This window comes from Orcinus orca, chromosome 4, assembly GCF_937001465.1.
Source record: "Orcinus orca chromosome 4, mOrcOrc1.1, whole genome shotgun sequence".
NCBI classification, from domain to species: Eukaryota; Metazoa; Chordata; class Mammalia; order Artiodactyla; family Delphinidae; genus Orcinus; species Orcinus orca.
Window position 1 is genome coordinate 33683876 of NC_064562.1, and position 20405 is coordinate 33704280.

At 38.5% G+C, this 20405-nt stretch overlaps 1 protein-coding gene across 8 annotated transcripts in view; it reads left to right on the plus strand.

The window, feature by feature from the left end:
- Window positions 1-10488, plus strand: part of ARFIP1 (ADP ribosylation factor interacting protein 1) — a 133908-nt gene extending 123420 nt beyond the window's left edge. For 6 of the 8 annotated variants that reach the window (XM_012535576.3, XM_033403425.2, XM_033403408.2 and 3 more), the window contains one exon: window positions 8613-10488. In XM_012535576.3, the coding sequence (XP_012391030.2) occupies window positions 8613-8768 (156 nt within the window). In that variant the 3' untranslated portion in view covers window positions 8769-10488. Of the gene's footprint in view, window positions 1-3252; window positions 3405-8612 lie in introns of those variants that run through there. The other 2 variants (XR_004476169.2, XM_033403433.2) reach the window with 2 other exon arrangements.
- Window positions 10489-20405: the final 9917 nt, after the last annotated feature.

The following is a 20405-nucleotide window of genomic DNA, read 5'->3' on the forward strand; positions in this document are numbered from 1 at the left end:
ACACAGTAAAAAGATCGTACACCATGATAAAGTGAGATTTATCCCAGGGATGCAAGGCTTCTTCAGTATATGCAAATCAATCAGTGTGATACACCATATGAACAAATTGAAGAATAAAAACCATATGATCATCTCAATAGATGCAGAGAAAACTGTTGACAAAATTCAGCACCCATTTATGATAAAAACTCTCCAGAAAGTGGGCACAGAGGGAACCTACCTCAACATAATAAAGGCCATATATGACAAACCCAGAGCAAACATCATTCTCAATGGTGAAAAACTGAAAACATTTCCTCTAAGATCAGGAACAAGATGAGGATGTCCACTCTCGCCACTATTATTCAACATAGTTTTGGATGTCCTAGCCATGGCAATCAGAGAAGAGAAAGAAAAGGAATACAAACTGGAAAAGAAGAAGTAAAACTGTCACTGTTTGCAGATGACATGATACTATACATAGAGAATCCTAAATATGCCACTGGAAAACCACTAGAGCTAATCAATGAATTTGGTAAAGTTGCAGTATACAAAATTAATCTGCACAGAAATCTCTTGCATTCCTATACACTAATGATGAAGAATCTGAAAGAGAAATTAAGGAAGCACTCCCATTTACCATTGCAACAAAAAGAATAAAATACCTAGGAATAAACCTACCTAAGGAGACAAAAGACCTGCATGCAGAAACTATGAGACACTAATGAAAGAAATTAAAGATGATACAAACAGATGGAGAGATATCCCATGTTCTTGGATTGGAAGAATCAATATTGTGAAAATGACTATACTACCCAAAGCAATCTACAGATTCAATGCAATCCCTATCAAATTACCAATGGCATTTTTTACAGAACTAGAACAAAAAATCTTAAAATTTTTATGGAGACACAAAAGACCCCGTATAGCCAAAGCAGTCTTAAGGGGAAAAAATGGAGCTGGAGGAATCAGACTCCCTGACTTCAGACTATACTACAAAGCTACAGTAATCAAAACAATGTGGTACTGGCACAAAAACAGAAATATAGATCAGTGGAACCAGATAGAAAGCCCAGAGATAAACCCATGCACCTATGGTCAACTAATCTATGACAAAGGAGGCAAGGATATACAATGGAGAAAACACAATCTCTTCAGTAAGTGGTGCTGGGGAAACTGGACAGCTACATGTAAAACAATGAAATTAGAACACTCCCTAACACAATACACAAAAATAGACTCAAAATGGATTAAAGACCTAAATATAAGCCCAGACACTGTAAAACTCTTAGAGGAAAACAAAGGATGAACAGTCTTTGACATAAATCACAGTAAGATCTTTTTTGATCCACCTCCCAGAGTAATGGAAATAAAAATAAACAAATGGGACCTAATGGAACTTAAAACCTTTTGCAAAGCACAGGAAACTACAAACAAGACGAAACAACAACCCTCAGAATGGGAGAAAATATTTGCCAATGAATCAACAGACAAATGATTAATCTCCAAAATATATAAACAGCTCATGCAGCTCAATATTTAAAAGACAAACAACCCAATCCAAAAATGGGCAGAAGACCTAAATAGACATTTCTCCAAAGAAGACATACAGATTACCAAGAAGCACATGAAAAGCTGCTCAACATCACTAATTATTAGAGAAATGCAAATCAAAACTACAATGAGGTATCAACCTCACACCAGTTAGAATGGGCATCATCAGAAAATCTACAAACAACAAATGCTGGAGAGCATGTGGAGAAAAGGGAGCGCTCTTGCACTGTTGGTGGGAATGTAAGTTGATACAGCCACTATGGAGCACAGTATGGAGGTTCCTTAAAAAACTAAAAATAGAATTACCATATGACCCAGCAATCCCACTACTTGGCATATACCCTGAGAAAACCATAATTCAAAAAGAGTCATGTATCACAATGTTCATTGCAGCACTGTTTACAATAGGCAGGTCATGGAAGCAACCTAAATGCCCATCGACAGACGAATGGATGAAGAAGATATGGTACATATATGCAATGGAATATTACTCAGCCATGAAAAGGAACGAAATTGGGTCATTTGTAGAGACGTGGATGGATCTAGAGTCTGTCATACAGAGTGAATAAGTCACAAAGAGAAAAACAAATATCGTATATTAACGCATATATGTGGAACCTAAAAAAATGGTACAGATGAACTGGTTTGCAGGGCAGAAATAGAGACACAGAGGTAGAGAACAAACGGATGGATGCCAAGGGGGGATAGTGGTGGGGGATGGTGGTGGTGGGATGAATTGGGAGATTGGGATTGACGTGTATACACTAATATGTATAAAATGGATAACTAAGAAGAACCTGCTGTATAAAAAAATAAATAAATTCAAAAAAAGAAAACTCAGAATAGGGGTTATGGAGGGAGCAGGATGGTTATCTATTTTATATATAGATATATATATAAAGATACTATATATTCAGAGAAAAAAAATACCACACCTAAAATGTTACTTACATTCATTCACTCAATAAATATTACCATGGATCTACTCTAGGGGCTGGAATGACTTTATTTATATATATAGAGAGAGAGAAATAGATACAGATGTAGCTATATCGATATATATATATATAAAGAGACATATATATCATTATATCTGTATCTTAATTTACTGTTCCATAGGAGATATTCATCTTTCATTTTACTAGTTAATGCCAAACTTTTCAAAAGTAGTTGTACAAATTTATACACTGATCAGCAGTGTATAAGAGTTCTTATTTCTAATGAGACTGGAAGTCTTCAGATTTAATTGGCCACTCCTGTTTCCTCTGCTGTAAAATGGCGTTCATGTTATTTGCCCTTTTTTTTTTTTTTTTTTTTTTTTGCGGTAAGCGGGCCTCTCACTGTTGTGGCCTCTCCCGTTGTGGAGCCCAGGCTCCGGACGCGCAGGCTCAGGGGCCATGGCTCACGGGCCCAGCCGCTCCACAGCATGTGGGATCATCCCAGAACAGGGCACGAACCCGTGTCCCCTGCATCGGCAGGTGGACTCTCAACCACTGTTCCACCAGGAAAGCCCTATTTGCTCTTTTTAATTGGGTTCTCGGTGTATAGGAGGTCTTCACATTTTCTAGATGTGTACCCTTTGTCAGCCCCTGTAATGCAGATACCTCTCCCCAGTTTTTAACTTGTCTTTTCAATCTTTGGGTGAATAGAAATTCTAAATTTCAAAGTAATTTAATTTATCGATCTTTTCGTCATAATTTATGATTTTTTATCTTTAAGAAGTTATTTCATACCTAAGGTCATCTGGAAACTTTTCCACCCTTCTGTCAAAATGTACTGCCCTCAGAGCTCTCCTTTGACCAGTCTTTGACAGTCTGTTCTCCAGAAGAGACCTGAAACTCATTCACACTGGCAGAGGTTACTGAGAACAGGTCAGTTTTAGAAAACATTTTTATTTAAATAGGAATCAAATGCGAACTAGCCTGTAATAATTTACATTACTTCTTTTTTCTAGCTGTAATTTTCATTGACTCTAGTGATTTACAGGAAAGAGATTTGGTCCTGAAATCAAACTCCATTCATGTAAGGTGAACACTGGTTATAACTTTAATTAGCATAATTTGACCTTTTCATAGTAGATACTTAACACAAATCAGTTTATCATTTTAAAGCTTGTTTTAAAAGTGATTGCAATGCAAAACTTTTCTGTCTAGATATAGAGAAAGAAGTCAATATGAATTAGTGGAAGTCTGTATTAAGAATGTTAACAAATTTTTAGTGTAATACTGTTAACTTGAATGGTGCTAACCAATGAATAATTTGGAAGAAATTAGGTGCCTCTTGTTGCTTGAAAAATTTGTTCATTTTAGAAGCACAGAATCATGGGGTTGTAAAAAGACCCTTGAAGTTTCTTCTGAGGTGATCCACTAGGCAGGGGAATTCCTTCTGCAGCATCTCTGCCCTTGGATTGAAGGCCTTGTCAAGGCAGGCAGTGTTGATAAACCGTGTTCATGCACTCTTGTCAACAAAATTTATTTGCTTAGCACACACCTGTTTTTCACTGTGCGAAGGTAGACTTCACATCAGCTTCTATCTTTGAAAAGGAAAAAACTCTGTTTCTTGTTTCACTCACAGCACTTCTCTGACATTAGATGTGTGTGATTTTTTTCCCCCACACAGACCAAGTCTCTGATCTTCTGGACCCTAGCTGGGTGTCCTACAATTCGGTTCACTTCTGACACTGTGGACCCCCCTCACCACCACCTTTAGACACCTTTCGGAAGTCCAGGTCATCACCTGTGCTTCTGACCAACCAGCTATAAGTCGAAGGTTCCCACAACCCCCTTCTCAGCTTCAGTCATTTCCTAGAGCAGCTCACAGAGCTCAGGAAACAGTTTACTTATTATGTTACCAGTTCATTACAAAAAATATTAAAGAATACAGACACAGAGGTCCATAGGGCAAGGTCTGGAAGGGTCCTCAGCACAAGAGCTTCTGTCCCCATTGGGCTTGGGGTTCACCACCCTCCTGGCTTGTGGATGGGTCAGCCAACCCAGAAGCTGTCCAAACCCCCCACTGTAGGGATTTTTACGGAGGCTTCATTGCATAGGCACAGCTGATTAAACCGTTGTCCCGAGGTTGGTGGGGGGTGAGGGTGAAAATTCCCACTCTCTAATCACAATTTAGTTCCCCTGGCAACCAGCCCCAAGCTGTGGTTATCTAGGGGATTTCCAAAAATCTCCTCATTAACATAAAGGCAGGTGCGGTTGAAAAGAGCTTGTTGTGAATAACAGAGGACACTCTATTCACCTTTAAAAGCTCTGGGGCCATTTCAGGAACAGAACCAGAGACCATATATTACAATAGAAGATGCTTCCTAGGCTCTTATCACTTAGGAAATTAACAAGGGTTTTGGGAGCTCTGTGCCTGGAATGGGATGAAGACCAAGTATTTACTTCTCATTATAAACCACAGTATCACAATCTTACTTCTTATAAGTTCCAGATCAGGGGGTTCTAAATAAATGAAATTTTATTTTACTAAAAAAAGTCAATGTTGTTTGAAGGTTTAACCATCAACTAGGTAAACTTAAATTCCACTGAAATCGAATGAGTACTTATCCTGTGTCAGTGTGCTAGGTAGTATCTCATTTCATTTAACCCTTACAACAGCACTACAAATGCAGTTTGGTAATGGCATCCCTGATAAACGGATAAAGACCTTGGCCAGTGAAGTTAGAAGTAACCCGTGCCTGGTGTCACAAAGAAAACTGGGAAATGGTACAACTGGGACTGGCACGCGTGCCCCCTGATTCCAGAGCTCTTTCTGGTAATTTCTATAAAAGAACAGTACTAGTAATGGGGATATTTTACTAATGACCTAGGTGAATAACAAATAAAAATTTGGGGAGGCTGTGACCAGTATTAACTATGCCTAATGCACCTCTTCCCAGAAAATTGGAAGTAAAAGTTCTCAAAGATACTGTATGTACTCCTAAACTGCACTTAGGTTTTGGGCCTGGTTAGTAGCACTTTTGCGTCGCTTGTTTGTTTGAGTCTCTGTTCCCTAGCTGCTTTCTCAATTAATTTCTCTCCTGTATCACAGCCACGTTTTAGCCTTTCTTCATTCTAGGCCTATCCTCCTCCCTCTGATTTTCCTCCTTTTCACTGTTTTCTAGACCCTCATTCATTCCTAGGAAAGCACATTCTTAACCTTTTCCTTTTTTTTTAAAATAAATTTATTTATTTACTTATTTATTTTTGGCTGCATTGGGTCTTCATTGCTGCACGCAGGCTTTCTCTAGTTGTGGCAAGCCGGGGCTACTCTTCGTTGCGGTGCACGGGCTTCTCACGGTGGTGGCTTCTCTTTTTGCAGAGCACTGGCTCTAGGTGAGCGGGCTTCAGTAGTTGTGTCTCACGGGCTCTAGAGTGCAGGGTCAGTAGTTGTGGCGCACAGGCTTAGTTGCTCCGCGGCATGTGGTATCTTCCCACATCAGGGATCGAACCCATATCCCCTGCATTGGCAGGCGGATTCTTAACCCCTGCGCCACCAGGGAGGTCCCTTTATTTTATCTTATTTTCTGTAATAAACATTTCTTTTTTAATATATTTATTTAGCTGCGGCATGTGTGCTCCTTAGTTGCGGCTCCCCAGCTCCTTAGTTGTGGCATGTGAACTCTTAATTGTGGCATGCATGTGGGATCTAGTTTCCTGACCAGGGATCAAACCCAGGCCCCCTGCATTGGGAGCACGGAGTCTTAACCACTGTGCCACCAGGGAAGTCCCTTTAACCTTTTTCAGGGATGCACCTCTTTTGCTGTATAATGAAACACCCACTACTTAGTGGCCTGTTACACCAGTGATTTATTATTTCCCACCATTGCCTAGGTATGGGATAGGTGGATTCTTTCTGTTGCACTTTCAACCACAATGCCTGCTGGGTACTGGGAGCAGCTGGAATGACTGGGCCTCTGTCCCCATGGGCTTTCATCCCAAAGGGAGGCTACACAGGGTTTCCTCACAACGTGGCGTGGTGACACCAGTCCCAGAGCACCAGCATTTGCTTATCAGGCCTCATTTTCTAAAGTTAGAGGCCAAGCTTATTTTCATTGTAGAAGCCTCCGCAAGAGTGTGGATTGAGAGGGGTGGTTGGGCCATTATTGTAACAGTCATTATAATAATATACTTTGCTCACCTCCTAATTGCCTTCTAGAAACCTGCTTTTCCTATCATTATCCTGTTTCCTTAATAATTGCCCCTGGGTGGAGGTTCATCATCCTTTGAAATATCCCCCCCTTATCTCAGCACCAGAGGGCAGGGGAGTTAAGAGTTCTCCCATCCCGATGTTCTCTTTCAACCTTTCTTGAAAAAACCCTCTTCTCCCCACAAGTGCCTTTTTTTTTTTTTAAGTTAACAAGATGTATTTTTACTACCCATTGATCATATTAACCATCATTTTTACTGCACTCTGCCTTAGCCTGTATCCTTGTATCCCTAGTGCTGTGCCTGATGCGTAGTGTTATGCATCAGGTTTTGTTGTCATCCTTGTACCTGGTACCAAAGGTTTTCATTTAGGAAGGTTGCAGGCCTTAAATTTCTGACCAGGTGAATTCAAGGTGTTTTTTTTAGTTTGTACAGACATTTTTAGTCTCTGGCCCTCTTCAACTATCTCCCTGCCAGAAACTTTCTTATCTTTGTCAGAGAAAGAGGAAAAAAATCCCTTTTATTTTTTAAACAACTTTAGTTGAATCAGCAGCTCCAGATGCCCTAAATGTTAACCCAGCTTCTTCGCAAGGCTTGAGATACTCATTCCCTGGGGTCAGTACTTATTTGGTTTCCTGCCTACCTCCTTTTTCCACCCCAAGCCTGTAAGCTCATGAGGGAAGGAATTTCTTTGTGTATCTCCTAGAACAGTGCCTGGCACTTAGAAGGTACTTAAGGTCTGTTGAATGAACAAATGAATGGAATTAAAAGTTATCTAAGATACTTTAAGTAAAAATCTGTTACTGAAAGTGTGCATGGTACAATCCGTTTATGTTTTTAAATATTGTACATAAGCCTAGAAAATTTCTCAAAGGATACACAATAAAATGTTAGCAGTGCTTCTCTCAGGCGAGGAGGAGAGAATAAATGCAGAGTGGATCAGGAGATTTTACTTTATAATCTTGAGCAATGCCATTTTTATAACATTTTAATTTTTAAAATAAAGGCTTTACAAATCAAAGATATCTACTATAAATATATTAGTGTTATTTCCTTTATAGAGGTACATGGACGAAGAAGTGGCTAGAGAGACTATGCATGTGTGTGTTAATAGTGAATACAGATGTCATATCATATATGTTATAATCCTAGTTTTTCACTTAGCATCATATATCAGATGTTTTTACATCATTAAAAATGATTAAAGCTCAGTTTTAATGAATATTGCATTGGATGGGTAAATTAGAGTGTATTTTATACTTTACTGTTGAACAATTTGCAGTTATAAATAAGACCTCAGGAAACACTTCATTCATAAACTCTTTTTGATGCTTTGCTGATTTCTTTAAAAGAGTCATAGAGATAGTGTTACCTGATTAAAACATACTCTTGATATCATTAGAAGTAATAAGCAATTGAAAATAACTGAGAGGCATATGAACTTTAAGTAAATTGGCTTTCTGGGCAACTCTTGCCATCCTTCTTCAGTCTTTGCAGAGAAGTACGATATTTAAAAGTATCCAGCCTACTCAGTTTTACGTAAAGTGTGGCCTTAATGATGTCCATACTTGGTATAGAGCATGTATCATATAGTAATTATTTATGTATAATTTTGCCTCTTCAAAATTTGATTTTGAATATACTTAGTTTGAAGGGGGATCTAATGATATGTTTAATTAAAGTAAGCTCAATAATGTTTGAAAATGGTTAAGAGAGTACATATTTAGCTGATCTGTTCCCTTCAGGGAAGTTAAGAACCTTCATCGAAGGTTCAGTGACTTTACAGAGCAATGTACAATCGGTGTGTGAGAAATACTTTGTCAAAAAAACTTTTCTGGAGGAGAGATATGCTCTTTCATTACGACATGTAATAAATCACCTTATATTTCATTGTCATTGGTGTTAATGCTTGGTCTTGTAACTCTGCCCTGTTCACAGGTTAAAGTATTACACAATCAGCTGGTCCTTTTCCACAATGCCATTGCCGCTTACTTTGCTGGGAATCAGAAGCAGCTTGAACAGACACTTAAACAGTTCCATATCAAATTGAAAAATCCTGGAGTGGACACCCCGTCTTGGCTTGAAGAACAGTAAAATCACACCTGGAAAAAAAGAGAAAGTCACATTGTTATATTTCTAAACAAACCTAATAAGAATTAAGCAGAGTTGGGGGAAGAGGGAAAGGGTGACAACCATTGTAGTGATTCTTGCACAAACAGCTTTAATTTTTCCCTTTTTTCATACTTTAACAATTGAACTGTTAAATTTGATGGGAAGGTGGGTGGTTTTAATGTAAACATAATTTCTATAATCTGAACACAATAGTTTTCCTTTTTCAGAAATCCTTTTGTATTGTGAGGGTTGATGGCTATTTCTGTAGTTTGAAAACACTTAATATAGATTTGCACTGACAAGATAAAAATTCAAGGTTTTTGGTCCTGCAAATGAGGACCAGTTGTACCTTTTCTGAAGGGAGGTTTACGTGATTTGTATCAACATCAGATATTTTATATATGAATATATTAAATATCTTTAAGAGATTCATTTTCATGTATTGTCTTAAAGAAAAAAGAAACTATTTTGCAGAGTAAAATTATATGGTGTTCCTGCAACATCCACAGAGAGGTGGCAGCTCTAATGAATGACTGATTGGCTTGTGGAGTTGTGGCAGATACCTTTTTAAAAATGAATCTGTACCATTATAATTTTGTTTAAGACTTTTTCTTAAAGGCGCAGGAATCACACTGTCATTTCTGTGAGGCTTTTGAACTTATGAATTTGCGTCACCCCAAGTCATGGAGCGTTTATGTTAGCCATTTCTTTGATTCATAATGAAACCTGCTTAAGAGAATTTTTTTGACAGGTAGACTTGGGAATAGAAATTCTCCATGGTTTCTAGAGTAGAACTCTGTGCTTGGAAAGCTAGTTTTTGGGTAAGTTCCACTTTGACAGAAGTGAATTCCTAGACAGCTTTCATTGACTTCTATGTGTAACAATACCGGTTAAGCCTTAAATCACAGATATGTGCCTTCTCAGATACAGTAATTCTCATTCAACCAGTGTACATAAATCCATAAAGAAGCCCCTTTCAGATAATGTTTGATGTGTCTGATACTTCCTTGCAAAGGAGCACTGTCTATAGATGTTGAGTTTCTTTGTATTTGTTAAGCCACATTGAAGGTTTATGGAGAAATCAACTCTAAAATTTGCTGTTTGGTTTTTCTTCATTCCTTTTGCAGAATGGGAAGACAGAGAACTTGTTTTCGTTTGAATAAAGGAAAGGGGGCGTGGGTCCGTGTGGTGTAGCCAGAAGAAGGGGGCTGGAAGGGCCAGTGCAGTTACAGTTGCTCAGTGCCTTTGGTTTTGTGTTGCGTGGTCGGCCTGTCTGCTGTGTGGTTTTATCAGTAATGTAATCCTTTTAAAATATAAGTTCTCTTGATTTTTGACATAGACATAAATTAATATTTTGAGAGGTATCTCTTCTTCTGTTCATTTCTTTTGTGTTGAAATGAAGTACTTAAAATTACTGTTATACATGAACTTTGTGGACTGTAAGATTTGTTATATATGTTCAAATGCCATTTAGCTGGCTTTTTAATTAATATGCCTGTTTTCAGTGCTTAACACAATGTAATGTGACTATAAATCATAAACCTATTTTAAATCATTCCCTCCTGTATATTTGTACTCTGAGAGAGCCTTATTTTATTCTTCCAGCAGAATTACTACTTGTGATAGTTCATTTACATTCCCCAGAATGTGCCTCTGGTGTGAATTTTGTATTCTTATTAAAAGTGTTTGCTTCAGTACCTCATTCCTCTGACTCTTCATAATTTAAAATAAGAAGCAACTATTTGGAAAAAAATGAGGACATGTGATTTGTCTTTAAAAACAGTGACAAAAACTGGTGCTTCTGTCACTTAAAATTGTTTTATTTCAGTAAGTTACTCTTTTCCCTCAATTGGAATCTCTTGGGAGCAGCAGATCATGTTCACCCTTACACACTTCAATAACAGTTGTAGCTAAGGAATTAAATTGTTTCATAGATTGATGATTTTTCAGAATAAACTAAAATTATCAGTGATTTTGAGTAGTGGGTACATGTGCAAAAGAAATAAGTAAATTAACATATTAGCCAGTGGTATATTTACTTTGTTAGGAAAGTAACTCATATTCCTTGTACAAAATAATTCGAAGATAATCTCAAAAATTGAGGATAAAATAAATAACTTCCCAAATCAATAAGTACTGCATGGGACCCCCTAAATCCCCCTGAAATTAGATACTTTAGTTACCAGTTATTTCTGTTGTAAGCTCTAGTTTGAAATATCCTTTAAGGTGCACTCTTATCAGGTTATTCCCTTAGGTTAGATTCCAAAGGTGAAAATGAGCCCTCAAAGTATATACACATTTTTAGGACTTTACTATGCATTGCCAGTTGGCTTTCAAGAAAGATTTTGCCAATTTATATACATGTGCCTGTTTAGCATATTTTTAAAGCCAGTATACATAAAAGGACACCATGCATATAGTCAGCAGAACATCCTTTTATAAATGTTTTAAGTGGATAGGGGAAAACCACCAAGAAGATAAAGGCTGAACCATCAGGATTTGGGGAGTTGTGGGGTGTGGGGCAGAGGATAGATAGAAATGGCTAACTTTTCTCTCATTAAAATAGAAATTTTTCAAGAAAAAAAAAGCACTGAAGAGCAAGCCTGTGAAATTGAACTCTTCATCCTGTTAAAAGATAAACAGGCATATTAAAAATTTTGAGTTTATATTTAAAATCGATTTGAATCAGGTAGCACCAAACTGGAAGTGCTTAGCCCTCCACCAGCAGGAGCTGGGGTTGGGGGAGACTTTTATAGAGAAGAGGTAGGTGCAAAGGAAGGAAAGCCTTTGATTGACTGTAGCTTAAGGTTGATTATTTGGGAAAGCCTAGTTGGCTCTTTGTGATTAGTTGTCCTTAGGTTTTGATTTCTTAAGTTTGAGGCATTTGTGGCTTAAGTGTTGGTTTGCTTACGTAGGCTACTAAGGCATTAAAGCCACCTCAGTCTGTTGGCCTCCTTTTTTAATTAATAATCCCAAAGTTGCCAAAATCTTAGAGCCCAGGAGGGACGTGGGCTTCTAGAAGTAATTTAGCTGAAATATAGACTTTAAGAAGCATCTTTTCCATATTCAGAGCACACTGATAATGTTACTGAAGTGTATCCCATAGAGTTGAAGCTAGAAGTTTCCTTAGAGATGATCTGTTTAAGGCCCTTTTTTTCACAAGGCCCCAAAACATTAAACTGACCTAGCCAACTCCCAACTCCAAATGTAATGCCAGGTGAGTATTTGCAACTAAATATATGAATTCCCCTTTAAATCCTTCCAATTTCAACTGCATAATTAAATCAATGTGTCAAAAGTATCATTTCTTCTACTAAAGCACTATGTGGATAAATGTCTTCTCAGTTGAAAAAAATAATCCACCCCCAAATGGATTCATATTAGATATATTTCAAAGTATTTGCGATCCACTGATCTTAAAGTATTCTGAAATACTGTGAACCTCAAAAGGACTATATTAAGTAAAATTATGCATATTGAAAAAGCTAAAGTTAAATCTTGGGACTGTTAATTTGAAGAATAATATATCTACCTCATATGGCCAGTCTCCTTTACCCTTCACTAGAGATGACTGTAGGTGTGGAAAACAAAAGCAAAATACCTAAATTGCTAATTCAGTGTAACATCTGTATATAATTTGTACTGATTTTTGTGAAGCTTAAGAACGCCTATATTTTGTAGTAATATTCCTTAACATCTGCCCATTAACTCTTTTCTTGAACCTTTCTGGGAGAGTTAAGACCATCTGAGATCCTTCATCACTCAATTCTAACCAAATTTAGGCACTTAAAAAAATTATTCCCCCTGTAAGACTGCATATTTTTATATTGGCTAAGACTATCCAGTTGTGAATAGGCTATTTTCTGACCAAAAGGCCAGTTATATTTTGCATTAGTTCAAAGCTTTTCCAAGGGCCACAGGTCCTTAACTATTTTTACAACATAGCAAGACCTGTTAAAATAGAATGACAATGCAAACAACTTTCCTCTTTTAAGGACCTGCATTAAATTCTATTCTGTGTTCCCACTTGAAGATTTCCTGCTCAACAGGTTTCCTGGCATAAATGAGCCTTTATAATAAATTGCCAAGTGGTTCTCCTAATGTACAGAAAACTATGAAGTTCAGCTTTGTTTTTGTCAAGTAAAGGCAAACTCATAGCAGTTTCTGTATATTAAGTGAGAACTATTTATTATTCTGGTGTAACTCTGCTGTGGAAAGAGGAGACTCTCCATATGAGGAAGGGAAACAAGGCCCAGTCCGACAACCCTAACTCTGTCCCTGAGTAGTTAGTTGATTAATATGCTATCAGAGCTGGAAGGTCAATGACATTTTTACAAATGAAACTTCCATTAAAAAAATAAAACCACAGTTTGTTTGGTTTGGGCCCAAGCTAGGCTTTGCCGTATGCATCCTCTGTCGAAGACTGAGAGCTTTCTGCAACTATGGTTTCTCATAAGATGTTGATTCGTAAGAAAAATCAAAGAACGAGCTACCACTTTGTTGAGCTTAGACACAAAAGTAACTTTCCATATCTTAGACTTTCCTGTTGTTTTGCTTTTGGTACAGGTGTATGTTGTGTAAATATCTTAGAAGTGAAATGTACATTGAGCTGGCATGGGGGCACGTAGGGAAGCAAAACGTAAACCGTATTAGTCTTCACTGTATCTCGGAGCTTTCACTATTAAAGTTCTATGGAAAAAGCAAAATCTCACGTAAAAAAAAAAGGAGTGGAAGGTATTATGGGGTAGGGAGAGGGAAGGTAACTTTAATCCTGTTGGCCTTGCTGCAAAGTTTTAAAATTATGAAGTTTTTAGAGTAATGAATTAAGTACTCAAATTATTTTTATATTTGCGACTTGATTTTGATCCTCCCCCTAAATGATTTCTAATTCTGTATTAGGAAGCTTTTTATGAAAAACTACCTAAAGTTTTAGGCAGATAATTATACTTCTTTCCTCTGAGGAATATATATGTGCTTATTATTAAGGCTTGGCTCTAAGCTCTTGAGAAAGGCACAGGGTATTGCTTTTTATTCACCCTGCATCCCCAACTCCTTGTATGGTTCTTAGCTCATGTAGTAAAAACGCGTCTGGTTTGTGATACAAAATTCAAATATAGAAAAACATTTGGTGGGGACTTCCCTGGTGGTCCAGTGGGTAAGACGCCACGCTCCCAATGCAGGGGGCCCAGGTTTGATGCCTCTTCGGGGAACTAGATCCCGCATGCTGCAACTAAGAGTTCACGTGCCATAACTAAGAAGCCCACATGCCGCAACGAAGATCCCACGTGCCGCAACTGAGACCCAGGTCAGCCAAAATAAATAAATAAATATTTAAATTTTTTTTTGAAAAAAGAAAAACTGTTGGTGGTTGCACTGCCATTTCATTTGAATGAATTATAAAGGAGATGGTACATTTATAACATTCTAAATCTGTCAGGGTGTTACCTAAGGTACTAGGAATGGCCAGTTTAAAAAAAAAACGTAGAGATATTGGCAGACTTAGAAAAATCACCATTTTGCAGCCCCTAGTGAAATATTGATTCACACAGGGATCACCAGTGGAATCTAAAATCATTAGAGATTGAAAGAAAACAGATTATGTCCATAATACGAAATATTACCTCACGTATTACTCAGTGTGAAAGGGGGGAAAAGTGCCATTTGTAAGAGTTTCATGCTTCGCATCTAACTCGAGTGATCAAAGTTAACATCACTAATAACATGATAATCATGCACCTCCAGATATGTTGCAGTATAAATTATGCAACATCACTTGTGAGATGAGATATTCCTGCAGGGGTTGTTTCTGGGTAAAGACCAAGTTAAATGATACCATGAGGAATTAATTGGACAAACCCAGAATCTGGGACTTTCTCCAAGATAATTGGTGTAGTTTCTTCAAAAAGTATGTTACAAAAGAAAAAATATTTTAGAAATTTGTTAGAAAATAAAAGAGACTTTAGATTACAGTTCAAGAAAATAGCTACATAAAACATTTGAGGAACCACTGAGTAATCTGAATGTGTATTTGATATGACTAGCGACTTTTTGTTAATTTGGGGCTGTGCTATTGTGGTTGGGAGAGATGCATATGCCCAAAAGCATTGAAAAGTGGGGTGGCATGATATCTGCAATATACTCTTAAGTGGTTCAGCAAAACTATATACATTCATGCATACATACTTGCAGAAAGCTGGGAGAAAGAGAAAAGGAAGAAGAAAAAGACATCTTAAAATAAATACGGCCTTACGTTGGCGGGTGGATGTGTGGGGTTTCACTGTACCCATCTTTTAACTTTTCCTTTTTTGAAAATTTTCATAATAAAAATTAAAAATAAAATATCTAGGATATTTGGTCCAGAAATGCAGGTAGCCTTCTCCTAAGTCTTCCCTCTTGTACCGAGGTCGCAATCAGGGGCTTCGTTCGGTTACAGCAAATGACACCACTTGCTTCACTCCTGCAGATACCGGAACCCCTCCGCCAGCGTGGAAAAGAAATTGGTTTGTACTTGGGAGCACAGAAATTCAAGAAAGTGTAAAGTTGAACAGTTTTCTGTTTGTCAGTAAAGATAACAGAAACTTAGGACAATCAAAGAAATAGAAATAACTTAGGATATGAGACTAGTTTTTAAAAAGTCATGTAGGAAAACATGCATTTAAACAAGATTTTTTTTCTTCTCCTCTTTCTCAACTTTCTAAATGGCTATTTGCAACTATAAGGGAAGTTAAGCCCCAGAATAAAACACTAACTTGATGTTAGCTTAATACCAAGTTTTCTTCTGTCTCAATTTTTTCTCCTCATAAGTAAGCATATATACTATTCTGTACTAATACTCTAGATTTCTTAAAGCTTAGGTGCTTATAGCTTCACTTACTATAACAACTTAGACTTCTTAAGGTAATTGTATTTGTACATTGGTAATTTTTAATAACTTATTTTCAGTCTGAAAAGATATCTTAAGAGCTGGACAAATTGTCCTTAATTCACCCTTGTTAAATTAATAAAATAGCTTAAATCTTTAAAGAACTCCCCAAATAAATAACGGATGCTTACCTTGTTCTCAAATTCTCTGTTTCTCATTCCCTCACCCCTGCCTTAGGTCAGAACAAGGAAAATCCTGTGGATTAAAATTTTCTAACTAGTTTACATCAGTAATAGAAGCAGTAAAAAGCCCAGACGATGTTTTGAGAATTGAGTTTTTACTATGGCAATGGTTACTATATAATCACTGGTACTATCAAGTGAGTTGGAAAAAAAAAATCTGTGTAGGTTTAAAAGTTCATGAGTATTTGCTGAACAAACCAGTCAGCGTGTCCATGTTGCCTTTCATCACCTGATTCCACTAACACCCTCAAGAGGGTCAGAGAGTCCCTGAAGTGGGTCTAACAATTCCTTCTTGGACGGGTGTTGGCCACTGGAGAAGGCCAGGCCTTTAATTTGTCATTCAGATTTCCCATGGTGTGCCTTTTAAAAAAATAATCTGTCTTCGTATTCTCTAAACTTTATCTAAAAAAGCTCCCTACATTTTCTTTGTGGAGTTCAGCATTTTCCTCCAATTAAGAGTCATAAAATAAGAGAAATTAGTTAGAAATTGCAAGTGAAGAGCTCTAAGTCTAAATATAAAACTTTTATATATATGTGTGTGTATATATATATGTAGGAGACCTTGTCTAAACTCACAAGGGAAGGGAAAGTAGCGTATTAAAGGTTCATAGCAGGCTCTAGTCCTAACTTGCCTTTGTCCTTTAAAAAAAACCACAATGACATAAGAGGCTGTTGTGCTGTCTGCTTCGGAGTCACTATTTGTGCTCAAGGCTGGAGCAATGAAAACAAGTCTTTTTTCCCCAAGACACAGTAGCTTCAGTCCAAGCTACTCCAGACTTCCTTGCCAGTGACCCCAACACTGACCTTGACCTATTCTAGGAAGAACTCTACCTGTTCAGTCCTTTTAGCTCATTTTTATGTGAATTTCTGTTCCCTAGTAGTGAACTGGAACCACCCAATTAATTGAGAAAAACCTCATTCATGATTAATTTCTAGTATGCTGACTTGTCATTATTCTAATATCATCTTTCCTCACGGTGGCCTGTTTGGGATCTTGTACACCTGGCCTGCGGAAGCAGTTTCCCCAAGCAGTGGCAGAGCCAGATGACTGTCTTTCCAAGGGCCTCTCTTCGTTTGAAATCAGGAATTCCCATCTCTTTTTGATTCTCAAGCCTCTGTATCAAATTTCAGAAGAGAGAACTCAATCCAATCACTCTTCTTCCCAAACCGTGTCAGAGCTGGAGGTGCTGTTTGGTGCATCGCCAGGCTGCCCTGCTATACTCAGGACATCAGCGTGTCCTTAGAAATATTTCACACGACTGGCCTGTACACGCCTACATTTCTTCAGTTCACTGTGAAATGTTAGGATACCTGGCTGTTCTCTTCATGTGCCCTTATATCCTGTTCCAAAGAGCTTGAGTCTCGTCTGGTGGATTCCCTTCTGGATTATAGAAGATTCTTGAGGGCAGATCTGTTTTGAACGTTTGTGTAGCCCTCCCTGTGCCTTGCACACAAAAGGCATTCGGTTTTGTTGATAATGATGAATATCATTGCTGGAGACTACAGCTTGGAAGGACTGGAGGCCCATTGGCCTCATTCGCAGTGATGAGGACCAAGTTTAGTTGGCAGACACAGTGACAACAGACATTCATTGTCAGAGCCCTGGGGTTAGATACTACTGAGACATGAAGATAAGTAAGGTGGCCCTGCCCTCAAATTTTTTGGTTTAATAGGAATAAAGTCCGTGCAAATCCTCGGAAGGCATGGTGTGGGGAATACATGCTGTTTATTAGTGGTTGAGTGTGGAAGCAGCCAGCCTTCAGCTCCAAATTGGATTGTCTTGTGTGAGCGTGTGCACTGGGTGCAGAGGGGTGCATTTTACCATCCTGACAGGGCAGCCCCGTCAGGGGAAACAGTCCTATCTGTGTTGTCCAACTAACCCTCACGTAAATTATATGTTAAATATAGTACAATGTGATTTATTTATAGGCTTTGAATCAACACTATTTTTTTCCTGGTACCAGTCCATCTATCAGAACGCTTGATTCCTTTTTTATCTAATAGCAGTAGAGTGTATTTAGACAAAGAGGCAGAACTTGTCTATAACTTCTAGGTCATCAGAGGAGACTTGTTGGTCAGAATATATGACTTAGTTTCCATCTGGAGGTCAACCTGAATACTCCCTTTTTTTTTGTACTCCCATTTTTGGAAAGGAAAAAAAAATTAATAACTAGTTCCCTAGCTGCTCAAATGTGTGGATTATAACTAGACACACAAGGACTGGGGTGCATGCCTGTTTCAGGGTCCCCCGGGTAAGCCTTAGAATCTGCAAAAATGGCCTTCTGGAATTTGAAAACAATTCTGGTAAAAGTCCTTTATTGTGGTTTCAATGATTGCAGCCTAATGAAGAAATCAGCTTACTTTAACATGGAAGACACACACATGCAAGAAATGTCACTGGTGGTTATCTCCAGAGCTCTGGCCCAAGTAGAAACACATGTGACTTTTGTTAACAATCTGATGGTAATAAGAATTTGGGGGTGAATCATCATCTCTATGGCTCCCCCTTCTCCTGCTATGCCTGCTCCAGCCTTCTCAGCCCCTCTGATTTCCTTATGGTGCCTCAAGCCAGCCTGTCACACAGGACAAAGGTCTTTAAACATCAGATGACTTCTGTAGACTCTCTACCGTGAGCATGGGATCACAAAGGGCCCCCTTTTTTATGAGCTCCTGTGCAGTGGAGCTGCTGGCTAGAATTTCTTCCTCTGCCCTCCCCTCCAGTAGACAAGGTTTAACCTGATTCTGCCCAGCAGGCAAGTAGGGCCCTTGGAAATTAGTCTCCTTATTGAGATCAGCTGTGCAAAGGGCATGCTTGGAAAGAATGCAAAGCTAGAAAATATGTTCAAATCTCTGATAATGGGGAGTATGAAGGAGGGGAACGAGATGCGTGAACAACTAGCATTTCCTCTGCTTTTCCTTATTTATACTCCTCTTAAAATGACAAGTGTGATGGTTCTTTGTGACCCCAAACTTGAATTATCCATAAATACGAATCCAGGGCTTCCCTGGTGGCACAGTGGTTGGGAGTCCGCCTGCCGATGCGGGGGACACGGGTTCGTGCCCCGGTCCGAGAAGATGCCACATGCCGCGGAGCGGCTGGGCCCGTGAGCCATGGCCGCTGAGCCTGCGCGTCCGGAGCCTGTGCTCCGCAACGGGAGAGGCCACAACAGTGAGAGGCCCGCGTACCGCCAAAAAAAAAAAAAAAAAATTACGAATCCAGAGTGAGAAGATACTCAATTTTCCTGGAAAGAGAAACACCCTCTTTTGTGTGTGTGAAGCCATTTCCAAATTTTAAAAATTCCATTGCATAGGTAAGTTAAAGTCCTGCGCTTAACTGTGTGCTTGCCCTGCGTCCCCCAGCCCCCATCATAAACCAGACACCCAGAGCAACACTGCCCATTAATCATCCCACAGGAAACATGACAATTCAAAACTCAAAAATTCTGAAATTCATTCACCTGTGCCTTCAGCAAAGGGATACGGTGTGCAGTGAGTCCAGGGTTTTGCCTAGAAAAGCAGCTACGTGTCAAGAAAAATTTTTTTAAAGTCATTTGCTCTTTTCTCTAGCCTAGTCCTGAGAAATCACCACCAATAGAAAAATAACTTGTATAGGTAAATTTTACTCTTTAACACACAAAGTTGATCATATGCACAAAAACACTAGATAAAAGGAACTTAGAAATGTGAGGGGAAATTTATTCATCAATTTTAAACTACAGATGGCTGAATGTGTAATACCACCTCTCCGAGTTAAGTACAGGAGTCTCTTTTTTCAGGAGGGAGCCAGCAAGTTAGGAGTAAAGATAAGTCCTGGGTTTAAACCCAATGCATCCCCTTTCAGTTTTAACCTGGTCAGCCCACAAAGGGATATAAATGTCAGCTAATTGTGATGCTGAGTATTTCGACAGGGATCCTCTTTGTGTCCAAGGCCAGTCAAAACTTGAATAACGGTATTTCCACCAAAAAGCTCACCCTCTTTACTTTCTCCAAAAATGGTCCGTTTTCATTATTTTTATAAATCTGACTTGAGAAATTTTAAGACGCTAATTGTTATGGGCTGGTTTTATTATTTGTTATCATACCCAGAGTATTTACCTTTTTATTAAAATGGAAGCTTAGTGCGAAGGGATTGTTCATAAACTAACTACAAACTCAATTTCCCAGGAGAGTAAAAAAGGCTTTCCAAATTGCTAAGTCACCAACATGGCCTTTCTCCCACCTTCATATGCCGTACAAAGTCTTGTACAAGACATGAACTTAGTATTTTCCCAGGGACACACACACACACACACACACAGACACACACACACACACACACACCATCACATCCCAGTATTGTTGGTTCACTGGGTTTCTGTTTGGGGACTGCCTATGCTGTGTGTGTTATGGTTTTAAATTACTGTTTGCTCTTCTAACTTCTTGGAAGGTAAACAACTTGGAAACAGAACCGGTAGTAAAAGAAATTGGCATCTGACATACTCTTTACCTTAATTCCTCTTACTGAGACTCACACTT